General features: G+C 42.7%; 3 protein-coding genes across 4 annotated transcripts in view; 2 read left to right on the forward strand and 1 right to left on the reverse strand.

The window, feature by feature from the left end:
- The window catches only part of clic2 (chloride intracellular channel 2), a 4,682-nt gene extending 3,103 nt beyond the window's left edge, over nucleotides 1-1,579 (reverse strand). The window contains exon 1 of the mRNA XM_042074168.1: nucleotides 1,273-1,579. Within this exon, the coding sequence (XP_041930102.1) occupies nucleotides 1,273-1,326 (54 nt within the window). The 5' untranslated portion in view covers nucleotides 1,327-1,579. The remainder of the gene's footprint in view (nucleotides 1-1,272) is intronic.
- urp1 (urotensin-related peptide 1) overlaps nucleotides 1-15,349 on the forward strand; it is a 20,949-nt gene extending 5,600 nt beyond the window's left edge. The window contains exon 6 of the mRNA XM_042074171.1: nucleotides 15,339-15,349. The gene's annotated coding sequence lies outside the window, so the exon portion shown is untranslated. The remainder of the gene's footprint in view (nucleotides 1-15,338) is intronic.
- On the forward strand, nucleotides 4,914-12,916 carry si:ch73-335m24.2 (protein eva-1 homolog C). 2 transcript variants are annotated; one of them, XM_042074164.1, is made up of 8 exons: nucleotides 4,914-5,158; nucleotides 7,194-7,399; nucleotides 7,786-7,909; nucleotides 8,204-8,356; nucleotides 8,702-8,845; nucleotides 11,494-11,565; nucleotides 11,801-11,881; nucleotides 12,207-12,916. In XM_042074164.1, exons 1-8 carry the CDS (start codon nucleotides 5,041-5,043, stop codon nucleotides 12,581-12,583), a joined length of 1,275 nt encoding a protein of 424 aa, XP_041930098.1. In that variant the 5' UTR covers nucleotides 4,914-5,040; the 3' UTR covers nucleotides 12,584-12,916. The 2 variants fall into 2 exon arrangements, with proteins under 2 accessions (XP_041930098.1, XP_041930099.1); XM_042074165.1 differs by lacking the exon at nucleotides 11,801-11,881 and having other exon boundaries at nucleotides 4,918-5,158.
- Nucleotides 15,350-18,272: the final 2,923 nt, after the last annotated feature.

An 18,272-nucleotide genomic window follows, 5' to 3' on the forward strand; every position in this document is an offset into this window, starting at 1 on the left:
ACACACACACACACACACACACACACACACACACACACACACACACACACACACACATCATGCTGTGTGGGGGGAAGGTGGTTGGGTTATTTTAAGGAGAGGAAAAGCATGCATTGTCCTAGCGGGAGAGATAGCGGATATTAGCAGTGCTGTCACTCCTCTGACCACACACCTGCCCCACGTGATGGACTGCTCTGATAAGAGTGCCACTGCCAACGACACAAACAAACAACTGCAGACGCTTCAAATGTAGCGAGTGGGGCCAGTACAGAACTCTTGCTCCGTTGCCACACAAAGGGACGGAAAGGAGTGCACACAGGACACAGAGGGGAAAGAAAATACCTTTGAGACTTGAGACCTCATCAGCCTCAGCGCTGGCCTCAAATGGAGACATCAAAACAGTATTTTTTTTTTCAGATCTGGTTTTGATGTCTCCGTTTGAGAGCCAGCGCTAAGGCTGATGAGGTCTAAAGCGTGTGTGAGTGTTTGTGTGAGTTGCTGTGGGTGTGTCCGTCACGGGCTTTGGGCCAGGGGTGTCCCTGTTCTGTTGCTATAAAGCTTCAGTGTGTGTGAGAGTGTGTGTGAGAGTGTGTGTGTGTGTGTGCGTGTGTGTGTGTGTGTGTGTGTGTGTGTGTGAGTGTGTGTGTGTGAGTGTGTGTGTGTGTGTGTGTGTGCGTGTCTGTGAAGATAAGATGCATGTTGCTGCCTGCTGTATGTTTATTGATAAAGGTCGACGTCATCGAGAACAGTTACACATGCTCATCAGCAGCTCCCTAGCACGACACGCTGGGTTTACGTAACCATGGCACCGACACCCATGACATGGGCATAAACTTAAGATTCACACACGATGCCCACAATGATCTCTGCCCTCTGTCACAACCAGCTCTGATTGGTTGTGCACCAAATGTGGACCAAATATCACAACCTCAAAAAGGCACTTTTTAAGTTAAGTTAAGTTTTAAAGCCTTAAAGCCTTAAAAGGATGCAGTCACCATACTTAACATTATTATCATGCCAAAAAAAAAAAACGGAAAAGGAAATATTTTTAATCCATAGTCTTCTTATGTTTTCCCTCCTCCGGACTTGAAAACAATCTGACAGACAAATCTTGTGGTCCATACAAATGAAAATCAAAAGATCAAAAAGTAGCTGAGAGTCATGTCACAAAGTTGTTGAAGTTAGATATCCTAAGAGACTGTGTGCGGATGCTCTTCTTCCACTGAACTTCCACTGAAATACTTGAAAAAAAAAAGGAAATCAGAAACAGACCTTAATGAAGAGTTCGATGCTGGGGTCTTTGTTGGAGTTTTGCCTCTGTGCCATGTTGTCCTCAGGGGATGATGATTAGTCGTCAGTAGTGTAAGTCCAGTCCTCTGAGCAAGCACAGCAGTGTCAGAGAGCACAAGTACAAAGCACCAATAAACTGCCAACTCCTTCCCGAGCCGTATAAATATGTGTCTGTCCGCTATTGCGCAAAACGTCAGAGCGTCTGAGGACAGTGAAAAAGAAAAGCTTTGTTTTTTGAGAGGGTTGACGCGAGTCTGCTTGGCTCCTGTATGACTATCACTCCCTGAGCACACTTTTTAAAAAGTCTGAGGAGGAGAGGGAGGGGCCCCCGAGGATGGGCGTGGGGTGTGTGCTCTCATATAAACACCCTGCCAGAATCAGAGCTCAAAATAGCAGCAATTTTTACCTCCTGAAACATGACGAAAACACTGTGGTGACACATACCCCGCATTGATACGCACGAGGGGCACAGGAAAAAGGGGAGGTGTTAATAGCCACGGAGCCCCTTGTTTGCGGATCGAACTCCTCTGTGAAACTGCCACTGGGCTACACTCACAAAGCTTTCACTATGCTCCGTCACAATGTACCTCCTTTCCTGCCTTCATTCAATTTGGGGGGGTGGGGGGTATGAGGAAGGGGGGGGGGGCACATGTTAGAAACACACGCCCTTCCCTTTACGATTTTAGAGGACAAGGTAGGCCTACACATGTAGCTTTCCATGAAGGACTCCTTTGAGTTTAGTCATTAATTCCATCCGTTTTTTTTTTTTTTTTTTTTGCTGTTGAAAATAAGGGGAGTATTTTTCCTCCTCACTATTTCCAAATATTAAAATAGAAGAACGTCACATTGTACTGCACAGCAACTCCACAAGATTGATTTTTTTTTGGTAACTTTTTTTTCTTTTTTTTGTCCACTCTATTTCTGTGGAAACCATATACTGTATAAAATAGGTGGAAACGCATAATTTCACTGCTTGTGCATTTTAGTGAGTGGAGTCAGTGATTAGTCATGCTGGAGGTGGGAACTCCCGGATTCCAGCTTGGATTGGAGATCCCTTTGAGCAGAGATGTACGATGGGGGGAGTGGGAGTAGGATGGGAGGAGTGTTTGAGTGTGTGTGTGTGGTGTGTGTGTGTGTGTGGTGTGTGTGTGTGTGTGTGTTTTTGTGTGTGTGTGTGTGTGTGTGTGTGTGTGTGTGTGTGTGTGTGTGTGTGTGTGTGTGTTTGTGTGTGTCAGTGTTTGTGTGTATCTATGTGTGTGTCAGTGTTTGTGTGTATCTATGTGTGTGTTTGTGCAATCATACGTAATTGAAAAGGTCCTTCTGGTCCCATATATAGTACTGAATAAGTGAGGACATGGCCTTTCTTGATGCTTAATCAGTCATGTTTCTAAGACCTGCCCAGTCCTTCATTGACTGAAGGAGTTTCTCATTGTGGAATGTCAGTGTGCATTAGGATGCTTGTGACCTTGTTTGGTTTGAACAGGGAGGGTGTGCTCTGCATGAGGTTCTTGTTGAGAACCTTGACCTTGACATGGGCAATTGACATAATGAATGGTTGAGGCGGCCAGACTGTAAACTTGTGAAACACTTGGACTTGCTTCAGAAATTTCACAACACACAAACATCAAGACGGTTCACCCGAGAATGCAGAAACAAAATTACAACATTAGTCATTCTGATAGCTTTAATGGGTCTCACAGAGCAGTTTCATTTCTCCTTTTTAAACGTCTTTCTTTTTCCCTTGCTTTCAAAGATTTGCATCACATACACACACCAGAGCTGGCGGGTGTTGGAGTTTCCCCCCACAATTTCTGAGAAATGATGGCTTTTATGGGAAACCATCTTTGGGAGGAGGGTAGCACAGCATTAGTTTGTTCAAAAGGCGAATGAACAAAGATCAGATAAAGGGGGGCTCTGTTGGAGAAGAAAGTGAAGTCCTGAGAGACGGAGGAGAGAGGAGTCTGTGGGGAATAGAAACATCAGTGCTGTCAGATCTCATGTGTCCTTGTGAGACGGACTGGGAGTTTCCCCAACTGGAGGAGGAGGAACGAGGACGGGGCCGGTGAGGGGGGCTGGGGGGCGGTGGGGGGAGGCAAGAGAACAAAAGCTTGAAATGGAAACCCGGACAAATCCTGGAAATTAGGCACACAACACTCCGGCGTGCACAGGAAGCCCGGCAGGGCAGCCGCCCGCCCCCCCCTCAAAGCCTCCTGGGACTCTGAGTCAGGCAGGCAGTCCGGCTGGCAGATAGGCAGTCAGAGTGTGGAGCCAGTGACCACAACCACCACAGCACAGTGGGCCACCTCTCACTCTCCCCTCACGTCAGACTGGACACTTTCTAATCAGCTCTTAAATGGTGGCGGTCTGAGTCATGTCACTGGGCCATGTGATAACATGGGCTAGCATGGGAAGAGTGGCATTCCAGCGGTGGGTCAGTGTGGGGCACAAACACCGCTCCTGGACGAGATAATAGCCACACCAGAGTAAAGCAAACATGTTAGGGGTGAGACGAGGGAAAACGTCTTTGCTTATCTGACCAAGAAGTGGCTGAGTAGACAGCTTGGGTATCCCAGCCCTAGTAATGTACAAATTCCTTTCTGTCACAGCACTGCCCAGCGGAGGAGTGTCTGCCTCCTCACACTCAGAGGGCAATAAAGAGGGTGGTGGAGGGCCATTCAGAATTTCACAATCATCTCTTTTAGTCATCAAACGGACCGGATGAATGTACTGTACCTGCGCCGGCCAAACGGGGAAAGGCAGATTAGATGGGATCTCACACATCATAAGTGTGCAGTGGTCAGGGGGTGGGGTGGGAGGGGGGCGGGTGGGTGGGGTAGTGAGACATGGGCTATGACACCGAGACATGGGCTATGACACACCAAGCCCAGGATTGTTTATCCTTTCACTGTTTGGTTGCTACAGCAACACAACTCTGTGTCAAAAACTATTGACTGCAAATATCTTTGGTAGAAACTAATGAAGATAAGATTAAGCAAAAGCACTGTTTTCAAACGTGCTTGCTGTGTGAAATACAGAGGGGGGGGGGAGAAATACAAAGTGTTTCTTTGGAAAAACAGACATGCTGGAAATCTGCACCTTGCCACTGACCCTCCACCCTTTCCATCCCATCGAGGAAGGAAGCGTTTATCTGGTGGAGATGGGGCAGCCTCAAAAGGCCAGGGCGGTTGGAGCTCACCCTGGAAGTCTCCTCTTTATCCGCCCTGTCCACAGGACCCTGTCCGGGAATCGAGCAGGAAGGGTCACTATTGATACTGGCATCACGGTCCAAATGTGCTCACAGAAACACTCTCAAAACAAACGACATGGCTCCCTTTCTCCAGTGTAGCTGCAGCCAAACATCAGTGTTAGCATAGCCTCTCATCCTAGATCATTTTGGGACGGGTCTGGCCTTGATCTGGCACGGATGCGTTTAAGAGTCAGCTCCAGCTGTGCTCACATCTTAGTCCTCCATTTTATGTTGTGGTAGCAGAGTAGCCAAAATGCTACCAGTAAGGCCTAGCTCAGTGTCATCAAGATAGATGACACAGCTGTCTGTCCCGTCTGCCTCTATTACCGTGACAACAAGAGAAGAGGAGCATCCACACAATAGCAGTATTGACACCCCCTCACCCACACAGCCCCACATACACCACCTCCCTCCTCTCCTCGCCACCCTTCACGGCCAGAGGACCATGCGCAGTAAACAACCCCCTTGGCAGAGCAGGCACCTCTCTGGCATCCTTCTGCAAGATGGGCACCACGCGTCCTCCGTGGGACTTCAGCAGGTCACCACGCGTCCTGGCCTCCTGTGTCCTCCTGGCCCTGGGCGCGCTCACACACACGGCTCAGGCCGCACCGGATTTCACCGGTGAGTTAACCGTTTGACCTGCCTTTGTTTTGTTTTTTTGAGTGTTGGAGGGACAAAAATATGAGGGCTGAAATGTACGCGTCAGCCAGATGGGCTTCATTATAATGAGAGTCATCAAATGTAAAAAGAGTGATAGGAGTCTACTGTATGCATGTGTGTGTGTTTTCGCATGAAAGAGGCATGAGCGCGTGAGGGCTTTTCTGCAATTTATCGCTTGCACATCCTGTACCAAACAGCTGCACAGTGTCACGCTGAAAGACGTGTGTCAGGGTTAAAGGAGCTGTGTGTGTGTGTGTGTGTGTGTGTGTGTGTTATCACTCTGCCCACTCCTCATTGTTTCCAACGCAGTTTAGGAAGGGGAACAGTCAGCTGAGTTAACCCAAACCTCTCCAAGGCAAGGCAATACAACCACAGATTGGGGTTGGACTCATTCATGAAAATGGCCTGGATAAGGATGGCATAAAGTCTCAGTTCCTGGTTGTTTGGAGTCTTTTGTGGCAGCCGTGGCCCACTGGACTTGTAACCGGAGGGTTGCTGGTTTGAGCCCCGACCAGTAGGCACGGCTGAAGTGCCCTTGAGCAAGGCACCTAACCCCTCACTGCTCCCCGAGCGCCGCCGTTGTAGCAGGCAGCTCACTGCGCCGGGATTAGTGGGTGCTTCACCTCACTGTGTGTACACTGTGTGCTGTTTGTGTTTCACTAATTCACCGATTGGGTTAAATGCAGAGACCAAATTTCCCTCACGGGATCAAAAAAGTATTTATACTTATACTTTTGTCACCTTTATTTCAACATTAAAACCTATATAAATAGTAACTGAATAATCTTAATTTCAGTGATTCTGCATGAATGATGTGCAGATGATGTTGTTTGGTTTAATGTTTTTTTCTTGAGAGATTTGTTATCAAAATAAAGTTTTTAATAAATGTTTGTTACCACATGCATATCAGTGAACTGCCAGGTAATAGAAGGTTCTCTCTTGCATCACTGTTAATGTCAAATTAATATTTTAACCGGTAATCTGAGACAAGCCAGGGAGTGGCTTTTTTAAACAATGCTGCACTAAATGGGAACTGCACACATTTGGAATACCCAGGGGTGGCATTTCTCATTTAGTGACACACTAATCTCAAACGCAGTGGTGGCTCTGACCCTGATACCCCGCAGTTGACCCAAACAATATACTTCAACAGAGAGAGAGGGAGTCTTCAGCTAAGAATAGCACATTGTGTGACTGTGCCTGGTACTGCCTCCCTGGAGTCTCGCAGCATGTGCCAGGCTGGGATGGAAAGCAGGCCAGCTCTGACAGAGACGGGGGCCTGGAGCCAGCAACCAGGCCTTTAAACATGGCCTCACACATATCACATACACTTACTGTTTACTATACAGACAATCACTACAGGGCAGAGAAAAGAGAGCCTCAGGTTTGAATCCACTGCTGCGCTTTGAGTTCTGCGCAGGGTCTAACAGAGCAGGAAACAGGAAGGTCCAGGTGTAAGCTCGCCAGCTGTTTGTTATTTTGCACTGAGGAAGTCAGTCCCAGCAATAAGATTGGTGTTTCATATAGAATAGCTGACCTGGTAATAATAACACAAGTTTGTTTTTGTGCTGAAATGCTAACCACTCTGTTTTAGCATTTATAGCACTGTTTTATCTTGTCTTGCCTCTTGGTTTATCATCTTCATATTAACTGATTAAAATATCCATAATAACTCGCAGTTTGATGTACAGTATATTAATTGTTTTGTCATGACAGACAAAGTAGTACTTGGGAAGTGGCTTTGCAATTGTTGAGCTCCACCTAAAAGATTAGATATGGAGGTATATTTGTTTGAGCAAAGGTCTGATGTCAGCAATTCATGTTGATTGCATAGTATTACATAGGTGATAGCAATGCTTAATATCCTTGACTACAACATCCAAAACATGCTGAACCTGTTTTTAGCTGGTCAGCCTATGTTTTCCACTTTAGGTCAAGTTTTGGACATGTTTGGTTATATTTTTTAACATGAACATGTTCTTTAATGTTCCCTCAGTCTACCTGCACAAAATTCTCAGGAACCACACTGCACATGCGTGCGATGGAGACACTCTCGAAATCAGATGTCCCTCCAAAACCACCATTGCCATCCTCTCTGCTTTCTACGGACGCCGTGTGCCGAGCCAGTACTTGTGTCCAACCACAAACCCAAACGTCACGCTGGAGGAGAACACTGAGTGCATGTCCCCTGTGGCCGTTCAGGTACTTTTCCCTTTGGTATCAACATGCCTTTTAGAAAACAGTAGATAAACCTGTATCAGACACCACAAATTGTATTTATCATGAGGTCTGATCAACTACTCTAATAACAACAACAAAAGTCTCCTTACTGTCTAATAGTCTAAATCTAACTTGACACTAATGTCAATGAGTAAAGTCATGCTAAAAAATGCTGTCATATGAGTATTAGTTTCAAATCTATATTAGTTGTCACAAGGATTAAATTAATCTATGTCAATCTATGTGCGTAATGAAAGTCATGAGTAATGACCTGAATGAATACATCACTTTACCAAATCTGTACACAGACTGGCCATCTAAATCCTATCTAATGCCAATCTAACCCTCCCTCTCTTGTGTGTTTGAAGAAAGTGACGTCAGAGTGCCAGGAGCAAAGGAGTTGTCATATACCAGTCATCAGCCAAGTGTTTGGACAAGACCCCTGCCCTGAGACCAGCAAGTACATTCTTGTGTCATACAAGTGCCGCCCAGGTTAGTTGGGGCACAACAAACTAAGATGTCTCTTCATCACTCTCTCTATATATATGACCATTACATAATATGCAGTTATTCGTCATCATGGGTTGCTGTGACAAGCGCACCCAGCGTAAGTTTTTTTCCCATAATGATTGGCTTTACGCCAGCATGACATTGTGGTTAAAATGTGGTATCCAAACAAATAGATCATTATGTCTGGAATAAGTTCTGAGTCGCTCAGTAAACAGCAGCTTTGGGCTTTGTATCCATGGGAATGCTAAAATGTTTTTTTGTGTCCTTGCTTGAAAGAGCATCACAGGACTAAAATGGTATGTGAGAACGAGAGGTTGCGCCTGGCGTGTAAGAACGACACAGTCCTTGCCATCTACTCTGCTACGTTTGGCCACCAGCTGCACTGGAACCACGACTGCCCACAGGAAAACGACGCCAAGGCCGACATGGGTCTGCTGCTAAATAGCAATACTGCCATCTTGTGGAGTGATACTATACTGCACTTATTCAATAACACTCCACCCATTACAAATGTTTATGAGTAGTTAACTGCCCACAGGAAAACGACGTCAAGGCCGACATGGGTCTGCTGCTAAATAGCAATACTGCCATCTTGTGGAGGGATACGATACTGCACTTATTCAATAACACTCCACCCATTACAAATGTTTATGAGTAGTTAACTGTGCAAAAATAAGTTTTTGTTTGTCTGCAGATACAATATAAATAGCAAAAGCTACAGATCAGACTCGCAGTCATTGGGCCAGTGCAAATGTACGTATGATTGTATTCCAGAGTGTTTCTCATCCACTGCCCTGAGGAGAGTATCTCGTCGCTGTCATGGCAAAGCCAACTGCTCGGTCCTGGCAGACATTCAGAATTTTGGTGACCCCTGTTTCCCTGGAACCAGGAAGCATCTGCGAGTGTCCTACACATGTGGTGAGAGAGGAAGTGAATCAGACTGAATACTTCATCATTGTACCAGAACAATTTACATTTACCCATTTAATTCAAATGGCGGCTCTAGGGGAACAAGATATTTCAGCTGGTGACATCACTGTATGAACTTTGTATTCAGTGTTGGGTGTAGCGTTACAAAAGTAATGTAATTACTGTATTGCTGTTTGCGGTAACGTGGTAATGTAAGGCATTACAAAAAATGGGTAATATTTTACTCTGTACAAACTTCAGTAACGCGCGTTACAATGCATTTAACCCGAAATTAAGTGGTGTTTGGTTTTGATACATATTCGCAAACACCACGGGAGAACAAATAGTAAGAACGTAGTAGAAATAGTAGAACGTTATCTCCTGATACTGGTTGAAGATACCTGTGGCTGCAGCAGACTCGCAGGCGCACTCTATTTGCGGGATGGACATAAGCCTACGCTCATTATTTTCAGCTTGTCAGAGACAAGGCTATGAAGAACATAATAGTTAGTGCACTTTGTGTGCGAAACCGAAAGATCTTTCTATGCCTCGCGAAATAGCACAAGTAAATTAATGAAACATAAAGTAGTGCCACGCTAATCTTTTTGATTCTTGATAAAACACAAACTATGCTGTTGTACATGTCAGTTTTGTGCTGTGAATTTGAATTAAAGAGAATAAAGGGATAGAAATGCAGAAAAAAAGATTGTGTAGCTTGGCAGTGCCACCGCTCCCACCGCACGCGCATCACGCACTTTGCTTTGGGCACCAAAGGACAGAGGGGGCACCCAAATGTAACCAATGAATAGTAGCTTTACTGCAAACTGCGTTTCACTCTTCATCAATAACGTTTACAATGTCAAAATGCACTAACACGAGGTTACATGCAAGTTTGATACCTTTTGGTATGAAGCAACATGTCATTGCATACTTCCATTTCCAAAGCAATGGAGGCTGCTTAAAACAACTTAACATTGTGCATATTATTGTTAATATTGTGCTATCAATGTAACTCAAACAAATAAGGCTTGTAAACAAGAGCTGGCAAAAGGGCATTATGACAACGTAAAGATCACTGCTCTTAAAGTGACAGTGCACCATTTATAAGTAAAACAGCATTTCTTCACAAATTAATGGTCTGTAAATAATAGGCCTTTTATTTTACTTTGTGTTGAGTTTGAGTTATCATTTAAATGTCACTCACTCAAAGCAACTCACTTAGGGCACCGAAATGCAGCAGGCCACTATCTTGACATGTCTTTATTAAAGGAACCGTATGTAAAAAATGTATTTCAATTAATCATAAAATTGCCCTGATATGTCACTAGACATTAAGAAATCATGTTCATTTCAAATACTTATATCACTGACAACAGTAGTCTGGCCAGGATATTGTCATTTAAAAAGTGAAGTTGCAGCCCTCAACTGATGTTGATGTTGTCATTTTGTGTTTTGGCCTAATGCGCCACCCTCCATCTATTAATCACAAAGTCAGTAGTGTTTAGGCATCCGGTTTCCAACACTGCCAGTCAGAGAGGAGGGGAAGGGGATACACCGCTCTACTAGCCTGACGAGCCAGACCCACATTAAAATGTAGGGTCTGGGCACTCACCGTTCGCAGTGCTCAGTCCGAGGGGCGGGATAATCGGTTGTCTTTCAAATTCCCTCTGCGCGCAATAGGACAGCGCTAGAACGAGTCCCATGCGTTTTCCCACCAGCGGAGCTAGTTGGCTAGTTCTAACTTTTGCCAACTTAAAAAAACTTATCTCGTGTCAAGCTGTTCACCAACAGCAAGATCCATCTTCTTTGTTTTCAAGTAGCAGGGAATTCAAGCCAAGCCGCTGCAACTCTGCCATCAATCATTATGTTAAGCCTGCCTAACGATTTGATTGGCCTGATAGAAGTTTAATTTTTCCAGCTCACAAGCCAACGGAGAGTTGCTAGACTTGCCCTGGCAGCGGGTGCGTCTAGATTTCTAGGCTACCGCTCTACAGTAATTTGAAAGTGATTGTAGTACCACTTTTAGCCACAATCTTACATACGGTTCCTTTAAGCTTTGATTTACAATATAGTAGGCTCTCTATTGATTTTAATGAGTAGGCCTAGGCCTTAAAGTTACAGTATTTCTATCACAATTTACCAGACTTTGACCTTTTGTCGGTTTTTAACAAAATTCTGACTATGATTGTTCCTTGTATTGCATCATGAGCACTGCGCCTATTGCATTCTACTTTTGTTAGCCTTAAGCCTAGCTCAGTCATTATGCTATACCACATCTCCCTCCATTGGAAGAACAAGTTGCATTGAGCGTAATAAACTGCATTTAGAATGGCAAATCCATATTTCTAGATATTTTGGTGAAAGTAACTTAAAAGTAATGCAATAGTAGTGTAATGCCTTACAATTCAGAGACAGTAATATTATAATGTAACAAATTACTTTCAAATGACAGTAATAAGTAATACATAATACATTACGATTTTGAAGTAACTTGCCCAACACTGTTTGTATTAATATATTATTTAGTATAATACTGTATTGTACAAAACTGTATTGTATTGAACTCTGGTACTGAACTAGGCATGCCAATATAGCAAGGTTAATTGTAGAAATAGGGAACAATATCCACTGATTTAAATGGTTTTCTGTTCAATCAGTTCCCAGATATCTTTTGGAGGATGTCGGGCGTGGGACCACAGACCCATTTTTATTAAGTGACTACACTCATGGTAAATCCTCACTCTAAAGAAAACAACATCAGACCTATCACTTCCATTAAACAGCTCCCTATCCTCCCGGTTAATTACATCTACAGTATAATGATTTGATATAAGGACATGTTTGGTAACAATTTACTGATTGATCTATGGTGACAATTGGGCTAATGAATTTCAACTGTAGTTATATATGACTCTATGCATGGATTAGAGGGAATAAGCCAACAGATGAACCTCTCGTACACAGGCGGCTGGTACACAGGCCCCGGCGTGTCCAGGCCACAAAACATTTTCACCAACTCTCTGGAAATCTTTTCCCAAATTCAGGGTATGTGGTTCAGTGGCTGTTTGGCTATGAGAACCTATCTAGCCAGTCTATCTAGCAAGTATTCTAAGATTATCTAAATCTTAAATCCCTTATGTGTCTTCTGCACAATTTTAAACAGTACAACAAAGTGCTCTGCATCTGATCATTTTTTAATGCTATCAGAGTTATTGTCAGCTCACCGCTGTTCAAACTGTGACTTTTCTAAAATTGTCGGTCAATTTTATCCCTGTTAGTTATTTTTAATGTCACTTCACCTTTATTCCAGGGCACCAATTCAGATAGGCCCATCTGTCCTCCTTTTCACCCTGGACCTTTCACTCCACAGGTGTTCCAGAGACAGTAGCCCTGTATTTTGTCTCAGGGATCTGTGCTGGCTTGGTGTTCCTGCTATGTTTGTTTGGTCTGAAATCCACACTCGTGCGAGATGCCAAGGAGCTGTTCACTGAACTGGGAGACGAGATTAAAGCCACGCGTCGCCGAGGCAACGGCAACTTTGAGGACGACGACATCTCCGACGCCTCCTTCCGTCGGCTCACCCAGTCGTACCGCATGGCGGACATGTTTGGCCCAGACATGATCATGACTGTGGAGATGGTGGAGAGGGGTGATGAGAGAGGGAAGGAGCTCACCAATGGGGATATGTGGCCTCACCGGGACTCTAGTCCTTATGCCATACACAACATAAAATCCTCCTCTACATAACAAAACTGCCCCATGGATTTCTTGTTACTGTAACATTAGAGGAAAGTGGGTGTGGATATGTAAAGGAATGGGTGTTGTGGGGTTAGGTCATGTGAATATATTCAGTGACACCCACACACTAAAACTGCCTAGGATAACTACATCCATAATGATTTGAGAGTTGCAATATTAATTGTTCAAACTGTAAAATGATAGGAATGTGAAAATCCCAGTAGGTTTAAATAGCCTAGCCTATAAAGTGTAAGTAGGCATATAATTAACCGTATTATCATTCTGTCTTTATGAATTTTCTTTATGGTACAGTTTATTCAAGTTAATAAAAAATATTTTTGACCATTGGCTTTCTCAGATCATTCTTTGAGGGAACCACTGTGTAGGCCTATGTGTCTGAGTGACCAAAGAAAAATGCTTAAAATAAAACGACTCTTAAAAGATATAAAATTACCGGAACGTCATCAAATCTGTTAATTTACATTAGGCTACATACTTTTGTAGTTCACTGATTCTTGAGATAAGGGACAAAACATGTCCCCCATCAAAGTGTTGCAATTTCCCTTAAAAAACAATACATTATTTCATATAAAAAGGCTTTAAAAGTTGGCTTGTGTATGTTTAGACTCTTTGTTTTGGCTACATTTATATTATTTCATAGTAATTTCATGAAATACCAGCACTGTACTGTGAAAGCCCATGCAAATGAACTCGTCCTCCGCAGAGGTTACAGTATCAAACTGCAAAAATAAAGTGTTTTAAAATGCCCAAAATGCACAAATATGATTATGAGGTTAATTGGATGGCTTAATAAAATATCACAAAATACTTAAAGTAAACATTGCATTATTTTATACATTAACAACAGCCTTTCAAAATCTGTCCTCAATTCATGTCAACTCCGTCAGATATTTTTCAAATTCGAAATAAATCAGGCATATTTTGGTCAGCTTTAACCCTGAGGACCCCCTTTAACTTCTTTCTGTTGATGGATGCAGCAGTCCAACACATGGTCTCGTAAGTGTTTTTTAAAAAAAAAAAATATTCAGCAAACAAGTTGAAATCCCAGTGGTCACAGCTTTAATGTGTCAACACTGTCTTCAAAGTAGAGCTGAATTCAATCAAGAAGTTTGAAATAAAAGTTGGTATTTTGGTTTAGTTTAGTGGCAGCTGGCAACTGAGGACAATCAAAATGGCTACCATCTACATGATTAAGTTAAAAAAAAAAACATGTTGTTTTGTCAACTCCGTCAGACGTCAACTCTGTCAGATATTTTGTCTGACGGTGTTGACATGTAAGCTGACGGAGTGGAAAAGTGCTCCCAACCCAAATACTCATTAAGTAATGTATAACAACTACATAACATGATAATATGATCTAAGTATCCATGTTTATTGACTTAAAACATCTTAATATACCCAAATGCCAAATAACTTATAATAATAACTCATAAAAAGTATTTTACATATACGTACATAAGTAGTTTTTATCTGTACTCTAGGCAGACATGGCTAGAAAAAAATTGTCAGTGTAGGAGCAAAAACAAAGAAACAGTACCAGAGAAAAGGGAGAGAAAGAATTAACAGTGACCCAGAAAGCAGTAGGGACAGTTAGACAGTAAAGAGCAGTTAGAAAAGGAGAGACAGAGATGGAAGGACAGGGTCCAAAACAAAAAAGTAAAACAAGTAGGAGAATTAGGACCCAGAGCAAAAAGGCATATCTTCTTTTCCACAAGAGCTGAGAAGGAATTATACAACTCATGTGGCACAGAAACGAGCCGCTAAAAAAAATCAGGTCACAGACAATTTACACTGCAAAAACTGCGTATCTAATAAAATCTAACCAAGATTATTAATCTTATATCAGATAATCTTATTATCTTAAGATAAAAAACTAGTTTGTATTGTTTTCAGTATAAAGAGACTTACCTAGCGCTTTCTCATGAAATCATTTGACTTAATTTAAGAAATGTTTGACTTATTTTAAGACATCTCATCCTGAAAATAAGAAAATTTTCTTCCATTGCGTTAGGCAAATTTGTCCTAAAAGCAAGCCAATTTGTCTGCCAGTGCGTTAAGTAAATTTGTCTTGATAAGACTCCTTAAAATAAGTCAAAGTGATCTTTCAAGAGAGCGCTAGGTAAGTACCCTGGAAATCCAGAGTTCTTGCAAGAGCACAATGGAATTGTCTCTGCAAGACACTCTGGCAAAGAGCAATGACGCACGTTACTTTTACCCCAACATTCCGGGGAACCAGCTAAACTGATGAAGACAGCGCTGCAACGTTGGAGGACAGTACATATTGGTCGTAGTGTTATCCGATTGCGTCAAAGTCCGAAATCATTCAGAGTAAACATGGTCTAGCGTTATCCAATTGCGTTCAGTGAGATTTTTTAAATGCATGCTTGTTGCCGCCCCTCGAGTTGGGCCATTGTTCTTTGTCAGACCCTTAATCTATAGATTATCAGGGTCTGGATTTTCCAGGCTACCAGGTAAGTCTTTTCATACTAGAAACAATACCAAATAGATTTTTTTTTATCTTATTATGATTAATAGCACTTGGTTAGATTTCATTTTTTGCAGTGTATCAGGCAAGGTTCTAAAGAAGTTTCGGCTTCTTCATAGGCTTCGCCAGTTTGGTGTTAGGTACAGACAACTATCATGCTCTTGCAGTGAGCCCAGCTACTCTTTGAGAGACTGCTCAGAGGAGCAGCAGACTGATGCAAGGGCCAGGAAGAGCCGTCCATTGGCCATGTTGATGGAGGAGATGGAAGACGAGTTGGGAGAAGCAGGGGATTTGGTCGATGAAATGTAAGATTTGGTGGATGAAATGGAAGAGGAGCCATTGAAAGATCCTGGGCGTGCTACTGTTGATATAATTATCAACAGTATTGAGACAGGGGATTGGCTGGCAGTGGTGGTTAGGAAAGTCCATTGATGTAGATATAGAACAAGATGAGAAAGTTGAGTTTTTGCATCCTTGTGGTCCTACTGCCAATTTTCACCCTAAATATGGGAGGAGGGTAGCCTAGAAATCTAGACGTACCCTAGCAGCAGCAAATGTAATTTGCAGCCAGGGTAGTCTAGCAACTCTCTGTTGGCTTGAGAGCTGGAAAAATCAAACTTCAATCAGGCCAATCATATCGTGTGTAGAATCGGTGGGCGGGCTTAACATAATGATGACATAATTGCGACGGTTCCATGTGAATTCCTTGCTACTTGAAAACAAACAAGATGGGTGCTGTTGCTGGAAAACAGTGGTTGAATTGCGACTGGAGTTAAGCTTTTTTTTTAAGTTGGCAAAAGTTTGATCAACTAGCCAACTAGCTCCACTGGTGGGAAAGTGCATGGGACTCATGAGATATAGGCAGTGTTGGGAAGGATACTTTCAAAAAGTATTCTGTTACAGAATACAGAATACATGCCCAATTATGTATTTTGTAACGTATTCAATCTGAGTAACGTATTCTGAATACTTGGATTAGGCTACTTCCGCATTGAATTGCAATGCAGCCATCAAATCCTGCTTACTAAACAGGCCTATTCTGGTGTATTCTTCTGTTCCAAATGGCTGAAGTGTTATGCCCACATAGGAGAATGTAAAGTCAACTAAGCTACCTGATACATCTATAAAATAGCAAGGTGACCAGTAAAACTACAGCAGGCGACTAGGCTAGGAGGAGGGATGTCTGTTTCTGTCCAGTGAAAGATTTTGAAACTGACGGGGACAGCTTGTCCCCTCCAAGCAAGCGAGACCAGGGAGCTCTATGCCATAGCCCCTGATGTTATGGACTTCATAGAGCGTAGGCATGTTCAACACCTCTTGTCCAATGCCCAAGTCCAATGCCCAAGTTTACTAATCTGCTGCACTATTTTGGAATAAGTAAGGGATAATGTATAGAACGCCGGTCATTATGGGGAAAATAAGTCCCTTCCCTGCTGGCGCGTCGGGGTCCGGTTCGCCCTGTCGGGACTTATTTTCCCCATAATGACCGGCGTTCTATACATTATCCCTTACTTATTCCAAAATACTGCAGCAGATTAGTAAAAAATCGTTCACTTTGGTACAGAAGCATGACATTTGGCACAGATACTCTCTAAGGGCCATTATTTTGGAAAAAGGCGCTGGCCACTCAAAAATTCAATATGGCGGCCATTTTTCAAGATTGCCGCCATTGCTATTCAATGCTTATTATATCAATTATTCAAACAGTGATCTAAGCATATCATTTGATACAAATACTCTCTAAAGGAAATGTTAATGGGAAAAAAATGCTTGTCCCTCAAAAATTCAAGATGGCCGCCATTTTTAAAGCTGGCCACCATTCCTGTCGAATATTAATCATTTCAATTGTTCAAATGGTGATGCAAGCATAAAATTAGGCAGAAATACTCTTCAAGGAACACTCTTTTGGGAAAAGGTATGTGTCACTCAAAAATTCAGGATGGAAACCATTTTTCAAGATGGCTGCCATTCCTGTCCTATGTTCATTGCCACTGTTTCCAAAAAGTGATACATAAAATATGCCACAAATATTCTGTTAAGGCCACTTTTTGGATGGCCAATAAAAAATTCAAGATGGAGACCTTTTCCAAGATGGCCGTCATTGCGGTAGTATGTACACTGATGCACACATGCATGTTAGCAAAAATATTCTGTAACGGCCACACTTTTAGAAAAAGGCAATTGCAAAAATTCAAGGCATTTTTCAAAGTGAGTGTTGCTTTAATAGTGTACTCTGTTGGGACTGAGTTAAAAGGAAGGATTGAAAAAATAACATAAATTCACATTTTTACCAGCTCAAAGGCCTTGTGGTTAGAGTGTCCAGCCTGAGCTTGTGAGATTGTGCCCTGTCAAGTCATAATAAAGACTGTTAAAAATGGTAGCCAATGCCTCCCTGCTTGGCAGTCAGCAAGTGTTGTATTGGGGGCAACATACAGGAAGGTGTTCATATACATCATGGTCCAGAATCAGGAAATCGGCTCTCGCCCACTGCAAACTTACTTTTTTATTCACATATGCAATTGCACAGTTCTGTGCAAGTGAAACCCAATCTAAAACATTTGCATCCTCTACGGCATTCTGATTTGCAGCCACACTCCAAACTTCTCAAGGATCTCCAGGTCACTATTGTGAAAGAGTGGAATGTTGGTGGCAATCATTTTATAGCCATCATGTTGAGAAACATGATGGGTAGGTGGTGATAAGAGGGGTTTCTTTGTGTCTGTCTGACAAAGACAACATTTCATTCAATCAGTTGATCTCTTGGCTGACATAGGATTTTCATTTGCCATTTTGGGGGATTGTTGTCTGATTAAGGCCGAGGGGTTATCCTTTTACCACCTCAATCATAGACATAGTACACATTCAAGTATGGGATACAACTAGGTTCGGGTCACCTACAGCCAGAATATTCATTCAGTGCCATTTAAGTCCTGTGTGATCTGTACATCATCCAGGTAAGCATACATGAACAAGTCATGTATTGCCCCGCTTACCCTTGGCTCGGCTCTCCCGTGCTGGCACAACCTGTCAATTCAGGTGCGGCTATCTAACTACATCTAGCATCACCATTTGAAAAATTGTAAGGATTCAAGAGAAATGGCGGCCATCTTGAAAAATGGTTGCCATCTTGAATTTTTGAGGGACAAGCACATGTAAGCACAACAAAATGTTATGCCTATCACTGTTTGAACG

The sequence above is a fragment of the Alosa sapidissima genome, chromosome 20 (genome assembly GCF_018492685.1).
Source record: "Alosa sapidissima isolate fAloSap1 chromosome 20, fAloSap1.pri, whole genome shotgun sequence".
NCBI classification, from domain to species: Eukaryota; Metazoa; Chordata; class Actinopteri; order Clupeiformes; family Clupeidae; genus Alosa; species Alosa sapidissima.

Excerpts from the sequence above, each read along its gene's own strand:
- si:ch73-335m24.2 (XM_042074164.1), top strand. The coding sequence starts at position 5,041 with ATGGGCACCACGCGTCCTCCGTGGGACTTCAGCAGGTCACCACGCGTC. Across the intron at positions 5,159-7,193 it reads GGCCGCACCGGATTTCACCG|TCTACCTGCACAAAATTCTC; the intron begins GTGAGTTAACCG and ends ATGTTCCCTCAG. Across the intron at positions 11,566-11,800 it reads ATTAAGTGACTACACTCATG|GCGGCTGGTACACAGGCCCC; the intron begins GTAAATCCTCAC and ends TCTCGTACACAG.